The sequence below is a fragment of the Echinops telfairi genome, unplaced genomic scaffold (genome assembly GCF_000313985.2).
Source record: "Echinops telfairi isolate 266 unplaced genomic scaffold, ASM31398v2 ScPeMD7_7468;HRSCAF=8506_1, whole genome shotgun sequence".
Taxonomy (NCBI): Eukaryota; Metazoa; Chordata; class Mammalia; order Afrosoricida; family Tenrecidae; genus Echinops; species Echinops telfairi.
The window spans coordinates 5,331,353-5,344,081 of NW_022111370.1; the positions used below are offsets into that span (position 1 = coordinate 5,331,353).

At 43.5% G+C, this 12,729-nt stretch overlaps 1 protein-coding gene across 1 annotated transcript in view; it reads right to left on the reverse strand.

Moving 5' to 3' along the window:
• NCAPG (non-SMC condensin I complex subunit G) overlaps positions 1-12,729 on the reverse strand; it is a 41,396-nt gene that overhangs the window by 3,521 nt on the left and 25,146 nt on the right. Inside the window, exons 13-19 of the mRNA XM_004707849.2 lie at positions 10,301-10,420; positions 8,878-9,108; positions 5,581-5,762; positions 5,113-5,287; positions 1,721-1,882; positions 1,344-1,479; positions 876-962 (exon numbers count right to left, since the gene is read on the reverse strand). Of these exons, the coding sequence (XP_004707906.2) occupies positions 876-962; positions 1,344-1,479; positions 1,721-1,882; positions 5,113-5,287; positions 5,581-5,762; positions 8,878-9,108; positions 10,301-10,420 (1,093 nt within the window). The remainder of the gene's footprint in view (positions 1-875; positions 963-1,343; positions 1,480-1,720; positions 1,883-5,112; positions 5,288-5,580; positions 5,763-8,877; positions 9,109-10,300; positions 10,421-12,729) is intronic.

The window sequence follows — 12,729 nt, forward strand, 5'->3', positions numbered from 1 at the left end:
CAGATTTGTAAGGTAGAATTGGGATCATGATAGTGGGGGAGGAGGAAGCATTTAGGAACTAGAGGAAAGTTGTATGTTTCATCATTGCTATTTCGTTCCTTTTAAATTTCTAATTCACGTATCCCCCAAAAAAACATCCAACAATAGGGGACCAATTTGCAACAATCTCGAGCAATTGATGTTCAAATAATGGATTGATGATAAAGCAGTATTATGGCCAGATTCCATTTTAGGAACAAATTAATCTGTGTAAAAAAAGACTCAAAAAATATTTTTTCAAGGGCGAACACAGTGGCCGGCTGACGAGTGGAATTACTAGTGTTCTTTATAGTACTTTGCTTGGATGTATTTTCTGACTCTTCTGTAATAAGCATGCATTGCTTTTGTAATAAGAAAATAAAACAATAAAAAGATTTTGAATTTCAGATGTTTTTCCAAGTGATTTCCTAATATTCAACATTTAATGTATCCCAACAAATCTCCTGTTGCTGAGTATTCCTTGTGAAGTTGAAAAGTTAAGGAATAAGAGTTATGAAATAAGAGAAAACAAGGAAGACCCTAGCCCCAAAAAAATATTGGGCTGGGAAAAGGGGACCTAGATGCTTACACTACTGATCAGATAAAGCCATCGCTTGATCCAATCAAACAGCCTACAGCATCGCACCACAAGTCTTTCAGTCAGAAGCCCTTGGGAGCAGCACTGCTATCAGTGGGGAGAATGACAAAGCAAGCGCAGGCTAGCTGAGGCATTTAGAAATCTTAATCCCTACAGCCACAAGGGAAACCCTTGCAGAGCGAATATTTTATTGGAAAACAAGTGTTAAAGCAGTGTTAGTATAAAGCTCAAGGCCACCCGGGAGTCAACCATCCCCTACCTCTGGTGGACCTCTGCTGGGTGGATTTTGATGCCCGGACTGCTTTCTGAGCCCTGTGAGGAGTCACGTATAAATCCTTATTCTTTTCTGTTCAAAGAAATGATACACAGTGTCAACCAAAGATAATCTCATGAAATATTTTAAATGGTCTTTTCAAGTATATCATTCATAAAATGGACATGTGAATTCCATTAGCAGCTACTGAGCAGTTATCCTAAATCCTTGTTGAGAAGAAATGTGGATCCTAGAAAATAAGCAAACACTTCTGAAAGGATCATCCTTGTTTGTGGCTGTAAGGCAAGGAATAGATAGACAAGACAAGCTCACACCTCGGAAGTTAGAATACCATCCTGGCAAGATGCTCTTCCAAGGGAATCAGTGAGAAGAAAGAGTCATTTCCGAAGCAGTCACATGTATCAGAGAAAAGCTGTGTGTCAGGAAAGGTGAAAGGTGTCAGTAGGTGGTTACCGTGTTCACGCTCAAGGACAGCTGGCGTTCTGCCATCCTGCACTGCCGCAGTCTGGTCCCCTTGTTTTCCATTTCCTTTTTCCAACTGAATCTTCATTTTCTCCAAAGCCCTCAGACACAGCCTGTCTTTTACTTGCTATAATAGAAACCATGATTAACATTTTAAATACAACACTTTCTAATCTTCCTTCAAAAATACTATAGATAACAAGTCGTGTGGTTACATCCTAACGTTTATACGAAATAGATGGGGAAATAGTCACTTCAAATGAGCAGTTACAATATGATTCTGATTTGACAGATCTTTAAGAATAACTTTTTCAAAGAACAACTTAAAGATTTCAAAACGAATTAAGAATAATTTTAAACTGTTTTACCTCCAGAATCTCATTGAGTAGATCCAGAAGATCTTTCGTAAGACAGCTACTGAGTTCTAGAGAGCTCAAGGCTTTTGTATAGACCCGGATTTCTGGTGAACATGGACTTGCTAAGATCTCATTACAAAGTTTCACGGCCAAATTGTCATGTACTGTTGAGGCCTACAACACCAAGAGAAACATCTTTGTAAATAGAAAGTGGGAGGATGAAAGACAGCCCCACACATCTTACACCCCAACTAATTAGCTTGGCCACAATCCCAAATGCAAAATACAGAACATCAAAGTCTGTATCCCTCAGAGGGTTTGCTTCCTGACTTTTTGGAGTAGGTGGACAGTTCAGGGCCCAGATCTCCCCGTGTAGGAAGGAAGCCCGCCTTCTCTCCAGAGTGGTGGTGAGAGATTCCTGGCTGATAGAACTGAGCCAGCTGATGAGGGATCCCAGCCCTGGGCCACATTTCCTTCCTCAGGGTCAGGCCAGAGCCAGTGGCTGGTGGATACACAGGCACCTGAGCCCTGGCCACACGCCTCAGCCCTGAACTTTGGCAAGGGCCATTCCAGTTTGGGAACTCCCTAAGGCACTGGTTCTCAACCTTCCTAATGCCGCAACCCTTTAATACAGTTCCTCATGTTGTGGTGACTCCCCAACCATAACATTATTTTCGTTGCTACTTCATAACTTAATTTTGTTACTGTTATGAATCAGGTGACCCCTGTGAAAGGGTTGTTAGACACCCCCAAAAGGGTCATGACCCACAGGTGGAGAACCACTGCCGTGAGGAATCAGCTGAGGCGTCCGAATGTTGGTTCAAGTGTCTCTCTTGGCTCCAACCTCCCTGCATTTCTGACCTTACAGATGCTGACCCTGAGACAAACCCCAAATCAACGACCCTGTCGGCAGTTTGGGGCCTTGTCTCGTAGCCTTGTCCTGGACTCTTCCACTTCTGCCACATCTCAAAGCTCACCATACTGGGCTTATAGTTACACTTAGACACATGCACGCACGCACGCACGCACACACACACACACACACACGCACGCACGCGCACACACGCGCGCGCGCACACACACACACACACACACGCACGCACGCGCACACACGCGCGCTCGCTCCCACCCCCACCCCCCAATTTCTAATACTCTAGTTCAAGCAATTGTTTCTGACCTAGCATTTACATTTTTTTAATATTTTTAAAATTGGACTAGCATTTGAACTACTCCCTTGATTAACACTTTCTCTGCCATTCTCCAGCAACTCACCTCACATAACCATCCCTGTGAGCCTTCCTAACAGCACTCATCCAGTGAACCCTAGCACCGGCACTCACTGCAATTGGGCCAAATCCCAATTCCTTGGTCTTTGAAGCACTCCAGTTTTGCCCACCTTTTTGCCCTAATGGTCAGAGCTTGAGTCAAAATGATGTCTCCCATCCCCTTAGTTCCCTAACATGACTTGTACCGTCATCAGTTCATGACCGTCGCTAAAAACTGCCTTTCCGCTTTATCCAAACCACTCTTCAGATCCCACTGCAAAACCTACCTGAATTTTACTCCCTAAGCTTTAAAACCACTACCGCTGTAGTCATCATCCCTACCATACCAATCTTGCTCTTGCCAATACTCAGAAAGCTCTGAATAGCTGTATCGTTGAACTACGTCCTGACTGCCTTAGTGGTTGGTCTCTGTAATCTCTCCAATAGGATCTAGCACAGTGACTTGACCAGAGTACACTAACCCACACCCGGTGCTGTCCACTGTCCTGACCATGACGGTGCCCTGTGGTGCAGAGGAAGACTACACTCCAGAGAGCGCAGATTGCCAGGTCTTTCAGGCAAGGCTCCATTGGGTGGTGTGAACTGCCAACCTTTGGCTGAGCGGTTAAGTGCTTAACCACTGACACCACCCAGGGACTCTTCAAGTAGTCACTGGGTAGCAGTTGAAGAAGACCAAGACTTGCAATATCATCACTGATTTCAAAGGAAATAAGGCAGATTAAATGACATCGGAGAGTTCTGAAACCCAGACCAAGTTTAATTTGCGGATCAGTTTGCAAAATACAACCCAAAACCAAAATAAGCTTGCGGGCATCTTTCATTCTCTGACTCCCCCCCCTTCCTTGTAACAGGCAGTTAACAGCTAAGTCACTGTTTGAAGGTTCAGTGAGTCCCACATAACATCAGGACGTGGCTGTGGCATGCTGACTCGCCAGTGGTGCTCCAGCAACGCACCACACTGGGCAGCTCGACTGCAAAAGGCCCCTTTTCCACGTTAATGAGCTGTGGTGGCGGAGTGCTCACAAGCGGGGCTGCGATACTCCCAAGTTGGCAGTTTGATCCACCAGCTGCTCCAAGGAAAATGGAGCTTTCTACTCCAGCCAACAGCTGCGGTCTCAGAAACTCCTCCACCCGAGAGGGTGACTGAGCTGGCACTGACTAGATGACAGGTGAGTTCTGAGTGAGCTAAATGTTAAAGAGCAAAGACGTCACCTTGAAGACTAAGGTGCACTTGACTCAAGCTATGGTATTTCAATGCTCTGCGAGAACAGGAGTGTAAAAGCTGGACGCCACCTAAGGCAGGCCCAATGAGCCCTCAAACAACGGTCGCGTTTGGAGTGTGGTGCTGGTGAAGAAAACGAACTCCTCTGTGTCTAGAGTAGCGGCAGACGCTCCTTAGAAGCGAGCATTGTCTCGTTCACACTTGGACGTCACCGTCAGGGAGGATGAAAGGAGAAGGGCATTACGCAGGGTGAAGGTGAAGGTCAGTGAAAGAGAAGAAGACTCTCAGTGAGATGGACTGACATAGTGGCCACAACCACCAGCTCCGGCAAACCCTCGACCACGGCTGAGGCTGGAGCGGGACAGGGCAGTGAGTACTTCAGAACAGCGGCGGGTGTCGCATCTTGTTGCTCACGGGGCCACTATGCATCGGAACCCACTCAGCAACAACACTGGGTGGGGAGAGGGGCAGTGAGAGGAATGAATTTCTATTCAATGATTTTCTTAGCATTAGCTCTATTTTCATATGATTACCCCCCGCTCCCCCCCCCAGCCCCCCGACACACAAATTTGTTTTCTCCTTACTTTCTGTCACGGACTACAAAAAAAAGAGAAGCTTCAAAATCAAAATGCAGCTTCTCGCTCTTTCAAAGATTTTATAAACCTGCTGGGGAGCCAATTCTGACTCTTAACAACCCAACAGAGGGTTTCCAGGGTTGTGAATCTTTACAGCCTCATCTATTTCCAAAGGAACAGCTGGTGGGCTTGAACCACTGATGGTGGGGTTAGCAGTCCAGTGCTTACCCAACAGCGCCAACACGGGGCTCCTTAAAGAATCTATGAGGGGTTATCAAAACCAAAATGATCTTCATCCTTACCATCCACATACTCACCCACCTGATAATCTTGGGAATTCTTGGCCTGAGGGTTTAGTCCACTTGGTCTCGTCAGGTCAATAAGCAACTCGGCGACATTCGTGATATCGATCTCAGCTAAAGGAGAAGATGCAGGGGCATTGGCCAGTGTCTGCACTGTCGGAAGAAATGCTTCTTCAAAGCATTCCTGATTGGCTCTGTGGAAAAACAATGGAAAGTTTGTTGGCAGAATATCATATTAGGAGAAAAGAAGCTTATGATGGTTGAGCATATTAGCACACATTTCAACCTCCCAAGACAGAGCACACCTCTACGAACAGAACAGCCAGATAAGTCAGGTGGCTAAAAGCGACATAAGTTTTCATTTCATCTTTTATCCAATTAAGCAAGACAGAGAACACCAACAAATGACACCGTAGGCATCACTCTTGGGGGTGGGGCGGCTAGAATTTGACACCTGTCAGGTATGGGTTGCTGCATGTGACCCTACCTGCTGGCGTAGGCAAACAAGGGGAAGAAGACACCAAGGCAATGGCGAAGCCGAACGTCCTCTTCAGTCACGGGATTGTACCACAGCAAGAGCAGACGAGACAGAATCCTGCTGCTGACCAGAAGCCCAGAGAACATCAGCTTGGCTAGTCCTTCTGCAGCTCCTGTTCGGAGTTCAGACACCTAATAAAATGACTTTCATTAGAAGAAAACATTTAGCACATTTCCCCTTTCAGCCTTGTAAGTAGCCTGTTGTATAATATGTTTATGCCAACCACTCAAAAATCACTAGCTTGATGATGGCAACATATGTACAAATATGCTCGATACAAATGATGTATGGACTGTTGTTTAAGAGTTGTAAGAGCCCCCAGTAAAATGATTAATAATAATAATAATAATCACTAGCTATTAGGAATCTAAGATTTTATTTTTCTCGCTTTAAAATTAAAGTCAAGTGACAAATCTTTAACTTAATTATAAATTCTTCAATCCCCATAAAATGCTTTAAAGAAATCAAGAGCCCTTGTGAAATGATGAAATGTTGCCAGCCCCCAAACAATAAGTACTTCAGAGAATTGGAAACCCATAGCAACTGTCCCCGCCTTCAGAGAAGACTTGTGTTACCCTGAAGCCTCAGAAGTGTGTCCTGCAGCGTCGGAACTATGAGTAGATTGGAAGAGAAAGAGCACGGGTGAAAAGGCCTTTCGGGACAGAGTCACCAAAACAAACGAAGGGAAAAGTCAATACAGCGGTGCGTGAAGGAGACAGAGGGGTGGGGAACAAGACGGATTGGATTGGAGCAGGAATCAATCAAGTCTCTGACCCCGCCCAGCTGTATGATGCTGTGCATGTAATTTAACTTCCCTGAGCCGCACTTGATTTCATGCACAAAAAGGACCTGTCACCTAAGGCCGTTAAAAGGGTGAAGAAGTACATGTAAAATTCTTAGTATATTAACTTACTACACAGTAAATCCTCAGAAATGCTTAACTACTATTTTATCTTTCTAATGGGAAGAAAGGAGCCCTGGCAGTGTGGTGGATTATACGCTGGGCCGCTGACCACAAAGGCAGCAGAAGCCACCAGCCCATCCAAAGGAGACAGATGAGGCTGTCTGCTCCCATGAAGAGTGGCAGTCTCCGAACCCCCGGAGGCAGTTCTACTCTGTAACTGTGAGTTGAAATCAACTCTCCATGGCAGTGAGTTTGGTTGGGAGAATGCTTGGTGCACCCATTGCCATCAAGTCAATTCCAAGTCAGTGACGCTGAAGAGGATTTGAGGCTGTAAATAGGGAGCAGTCTCCTCTTTCTCCCACAAAGTGGCTGTTGGGTTTGAATTGCTGACCTTGCAGTTAATAGCTCAGGGCCTAGTCAGATTATAGACCCTCCAAACAACAACAGAGAAGTGAAAGCTTAGGCAGGCAGGCTATGGAATCACTGAAGGCTTTTGAAAAAGTAGAGATGTGATCCAGACGTATGGCAAATGATCCCCAGAGACTGTCATCTCTGAGTGGAAGACAAATGTGCGTGAGAGGGAGAGAGAAAACATGAGATTAGCAAACTGGAGAGCTATCTCAAAAGCATTTTCAAAACACGATGTATGGAGCTGTGGGCACTGCCAAGTACTTTCCGATCACTGAGCCCATGTGCCCACTCCCACCGCCAGGGCCAAGGCAGGTTCCCTCCAGAGATCCGAGATTGGCACCTCTTTGCCACTCACAGGTGTGTTGGATGAAATAAGGGCCAGTCCCAGAGAGTCAGGACTCTTCTTTTCACTTTGCAGACAAGGACACGGGGCAGACAGTGAATATGTTACCCAAAGTCCACACCCAAATGAGCTTAACCAAGCCGCCACCAGAAGACAGTCCCCCAGCTCCCGAGCCCCGGCATACCTCCCGTTTGTAAATGCAATGCCTATACTGCCCTGATGGCAATGGTCAGGAGTGTGAAGCTGACTTTAAATGTGAAGACAGGACAGCAAACGTTTCAAGCAGGAGGAGATTGTTTCTTATGGCCTAGAGATGAGTTGAGGAAGTCTAGATTTGTTAGTGGCGATTACTAAAAAAGTCAAAGTCAGGGAATTGAATGTTAGCCAGAAAGTGACCTAGAAGACCAGTCCTATCCCCATCCCTCTCCACTGCACCCCACAATCTCAGTCACTCTCTGTTCAAAGCGTTTTCATGGTCAATAATTTTCTATGCTACAATATGAGCAAACCCAACGCACTGGAACTTCCCAACAGTAAGTATTTACTTTATCACATGGCTAAAATTTTAAAAAATAAAAAGTAAAACTAAAACAATTAGTTTCATGCTTCTTTATGTTATAAAAGTATGCTTCCTTGCAGAGACCCAAAACCCATCTGTAGACAATGGGCCATCCCCTCACAGACAGGCCACAAGGAAGGGATGCGTCAACCAGGGTGCAGCAGAGCACCAATAAAACAAAATATTCCTCTGGTTCTTTGAGGCGTCTTCACCCCCCACTATCATGAATCCAGTCCTGCCTTTCAGTTCTGGCTGGACTGGAGCACATACAGTAGTAGTACAGATCAGAGCTCATGACACACGGAATCCAGGTCAAATAATCCCCTCAGGAACAGAAATGGGAATAGTGATACCAGGTGGGAAGGAGAAAGGAGGAGGAAGGGGGGACTGATAGAAACAATCAATGCACAACCACCCCCCCACCACCTGAGGGGTCGAACAGCAACATGGGCGAAGGGACACAGCGGTCAGTGTAAGAGATGAAAATAATAATTCATAATTTATCCAGGGGTCACAAGGGTGGGAGGGAAAAAAGAGGAGTTGATACCAAGGGCTCAAATAGAAAGTAAATGTTTAAAAAATAATGATGGCAGCATATGTACAAATATGCTTGATATAAATGAAGTATGGATTGTTATAAGAGCTGTAAAGTCCCCCAATAAAATGATTTTTTTTTTTTAAAAAGTTAAAGTACTACTCTTCCTTAAAGAGGGAAGAGATTTAATCCCATTCCCTGTCTTAGACCTTCTACCTACCCAAGGTAACATGATTCTAAATTACATCTTAAGACCCTTAGGGGAAGAACTTTAAACCCTTAGATCAAGTCAGAGAAAAAAATCTCCTACTCTGATAGTGAGAAACAAGTGTGTATCCTAAAGGGGAAAGGTGAGATTTAAGAGATTCAAGAAGAAAATGAATAAACTCTCTGATCAAGTTTCAACTGTAGTACCAAAAACACAGAGTGCTGTGTAAAGAGCAGACAGACACGTACTGAGAGGGTCCGCTCGGCCCCCAGCGGCCACCGCCTACCTCGTCACCTAGGAAGTCGGACAGGAGCTTCAGGACATTCTTTGTGGCCGCTGTCTCCACTTCAGCTTCTTCAGACACGTGCTCATCATCATCGCTGTGCACTTCTGCGCCTTCACCTAGAGAAGCTGGGGGCTTTTTAGTTTTAAACGGTTCCATCCCAAACGCCATCAGTTGGTCAAAGATTGCCTTCAGAGCACTGATTTTCACTGTGACGTCATCAATTCGCAAAACCTAACGGAGAGACATCGCCCACCAAATAAGCAAACGTGGTGCTAAAACTTTGCTTACCTGCCATAAAATATCTCATGTTGTGTATTTTTTCTTAGTCTAATTTCAATGCCAATGTTAAGTCTCCAAGGAAAGGCACTTTGCAGAAATAGAAAATTTCATTTTAAAGTTATCTTTTCCTCAAAACAAGCACACCAGACACCCAAACTCACTACCATTGAGCTAATTCTGACTCATATCGGCCCTAGAGGACACAGGAGAACTGCCCCTTGGGGTTTTCAAGATTGGAACTCTTTACTGGAGTAGGAAACCTTATCTTTCTCCTGTGGAGCAGCTGGTGGTTTCAAACTGCTAATCTTGTGGTTAATAGCCCAACACATAACCACAATTTAAAACTCTATTTCCTTTAAGAAAATATTTGCTTTCAGTAAGACAAGGAAAAAAAAATCCCTGAAACTCAATTAAAACTGAATTGCATGATGTGTTCCTTTACCTTAAAAGTCAGACACTATCCAACGCGGTTTTTATCCTCCCCTTTTGCTCAATCTGCTGTCAACACACCCAACTGATGCTGGAACATGGCAAACAAAGCCCAGCTGGAAGCCTCTTCCCTGTCTTGGGAAGCCCTTGCCGCAGGGATCCACTTGGTCACGCTCACTTGGTCCCCTCTGCTATGAAGCTGGGTGTCACTTTATTAGTGAGGCCTTTCTCAACCAAGTAGCTCCCACTCCTTCCTTAGTCCCCTTCTCTGCTCTATGTTTCTCCACTTGATACACTACACACATGTCCATTTTCAGTTGTGTTTCCCTTTTAGAATGTAAGCTCCATTAGAAGAAATTTTATCTTGTTTATCACTGTCACATATTTTAACCTAAAACAGTGTTGGGAGCATAACATCTATTCAATATGTGCTATAGGATTAAAAATAAAATATGGCAACTTAAAAATTTATTTTAAATATGTGAGTTAAAATAACTTAAAAATAGTAACAAAATAGTTAAGGGAAAAAAATAATTTCAAATGACTGACATTTTAGGTTTAGTCCACAAAGAAATTTAATACAAAAGAAATTAAAGATAAAAATCATCCTGGGCCCAATCCAGTAAGCCTGAGAGATAAACTTAGAGCATCAGTATTCTCACCAGTGTTCACTTCAGCAACAACAAATGAAATATTGCCACTAGGGCAAACCTACCTGCAGCAGCAGTACAAAGTGTTTACTTGCGAAATCCCGGTTCTGCAACCCACAGCAACCCAAGCATAAAACAGCCATATTTCTGACTATAGGATGAACACTTATTATTCCAGGAAGAATCTAAAATGAATTCGAAATGAAAATCATTATGATCAAGGCAAGAAATGAACAAGATATTAAAAACATTCAAAATGAGTTTCCATGTGACTCAGATTTATTTTCATGTATCCTACTAACTCAAAGCAATGTTTCTAAATACCGATAATAAATGCTCAAATGCTAAAGACAACCAGAGGCACCTCCAGAAACAGGAGGCTGACTCAGAACGTATATCTCTGGGGCTCCAGTTCCTACCCGCATGGGTTTACATGTTCCAAGCAAAAGGCGTTTCAACACCATTTCTGCAATCCGTGGGCAGCTGCAAATTCTCCTAGTGATATACGTGTCTTGGTCTCATCACGGTGTCTTCTGGAAAAAGGTCCAGTCAACACAATGGCTGCAGAAGGGATCTTTTAGGCCATTTAAACTCAAGGCAGAGAGGCCTGGTCAGAAGGCTGCGATTTGGGGATTTGGAAGGGGTCATCAGGGCAGAATGACAACAGACAATCACAGGGCTTATTATGGAAAACAGAACCAAACAAAAATCACTTTATAAAAATGGAAAACTGCACTGGTGAGGAAAAGGCCAGGAAGATAAGCCAAGAAAAATGTTCCCATCACAACAACACACCTGATGGTTCTTCTATGGTAGCAGGGGCTGTCCTTTTGAACATTTTATCAGGAAACCCTACCCACCTTTAGCACAGCCCCACCCCTTCAGATGTCTTCTAGTTCCCAAAACTCAAAGAACATTGAAAAGGGACATGCTTCGAGACCCTCAAGGATGCCCAAACTGCCATTTTGAATTTGTGGAAATCAAAGAGCACAGACTTCTCTGGGGACCAGTTAAGGAGAAGGAATTAGCAACTTCAAGTGTGTAGGCCCAGATGGAGGAAATGTCAAGAAGCGGCATCAAAGTTGACTTTCATAAAGGTTTCGATACTCTTGTAGCAATGCTTTTGACTCACCCTCACAGTCTGATCTTGAGATGCCAGAGCCTACTAACATGGCCTCAAGGGCTTCATAGAGCTCACAGGACAAAGATCAACCCCTTAACATGACACAGGATTATAAGACCCTGTACTGGGCTATCCTTCCCAGCATCATTGAGACCAGGGCTATTTCTGCTTGCCCACGTGGTCTGATTTTCATGACTCCTACTCAGTGCTGTCTAAGACAAATTATACAAACCACAAACAAGAGCCGCCTACAAAGGGATGGCATCAAACAGTTTGTGGGAAATTCCATTACCATTTAATTGCACTTTCTACTCATTTTTTTACGCCCCTTGTATATTTAAATTTTTCTAGTAGTTGCATTAAAAGTAAAATAAATAAATAAAATGAACTTCCATCTTTTATTTAACCCAAAAAACCAGAGTCCTATATACAGTCCAACATATAATCAACATAAAAGGGTTAATACTGAGATATTTTACAGCCTTTTTTATAGTATGTCTTAAAAACCCAGTGTATTTTCACAATTATAATACAGCTCAATTTGGACGAGCAATTATTCGAGTATTCAAAAGCTATAAGAGACTGGTGGCCACTTTATGGAGAGCAGGTCTACAACAGCCTTGGCTCCTTTTTGACTCAGTTAATGTCTTAATCGCAGGTCAGAGACACCTTCTAGCCCTACTGTAAGTTCACATATGACCTCTTTATCACAGCAAAAGTCAAAAGCATACATTTCCACTATTTATTTGATTGAAATGCCTCTTACTTGATCAGGAGACCCAAGAAGGCAGACTCTGTATCTGTTTTGTACACCATGCATTTATCCTCAGCATTCCAATGAACAATAAATAGCCTTTTATTTAAAATATAACCATAAAATACTGTAACTCCTTCATATCCAAATTCCTTGCCTGTCATTTTTCTCTATGATCTCGTCTAATCTGTAGCCATAGATTGTCTCTATAGACGTACAATCATGATGACTACTCAATTTTGTGTTCTTTTTTCACTCAACAATGCATTTCCTACATCCAGTCTTCATATTTATTATTTTTGGTGCTCAATTATACTAAATTTACTTTACCATTGTCTTATAATAGGACCAGCCACAAAGCACCCAAGTAGAACTCAGAAAGCATCACTTGTTACTGAGGGTGCAGTGAATGCATCCGCTGCATTGAAGGAAAATGAAACCCTAATGGTTATTCTAGGCAGAATCGAGTTGCTGATCAGGAGCCCGAGCCTGCTGTAAACCACAATGGGTCTTTCTTTTCTTTTTTTAATTTTTAATCATCTTACTAGGGGTTCATACAACTCTTATCACAATCCATACATACATCAATTGCATAAAGCACATTTGTACATTCGTTA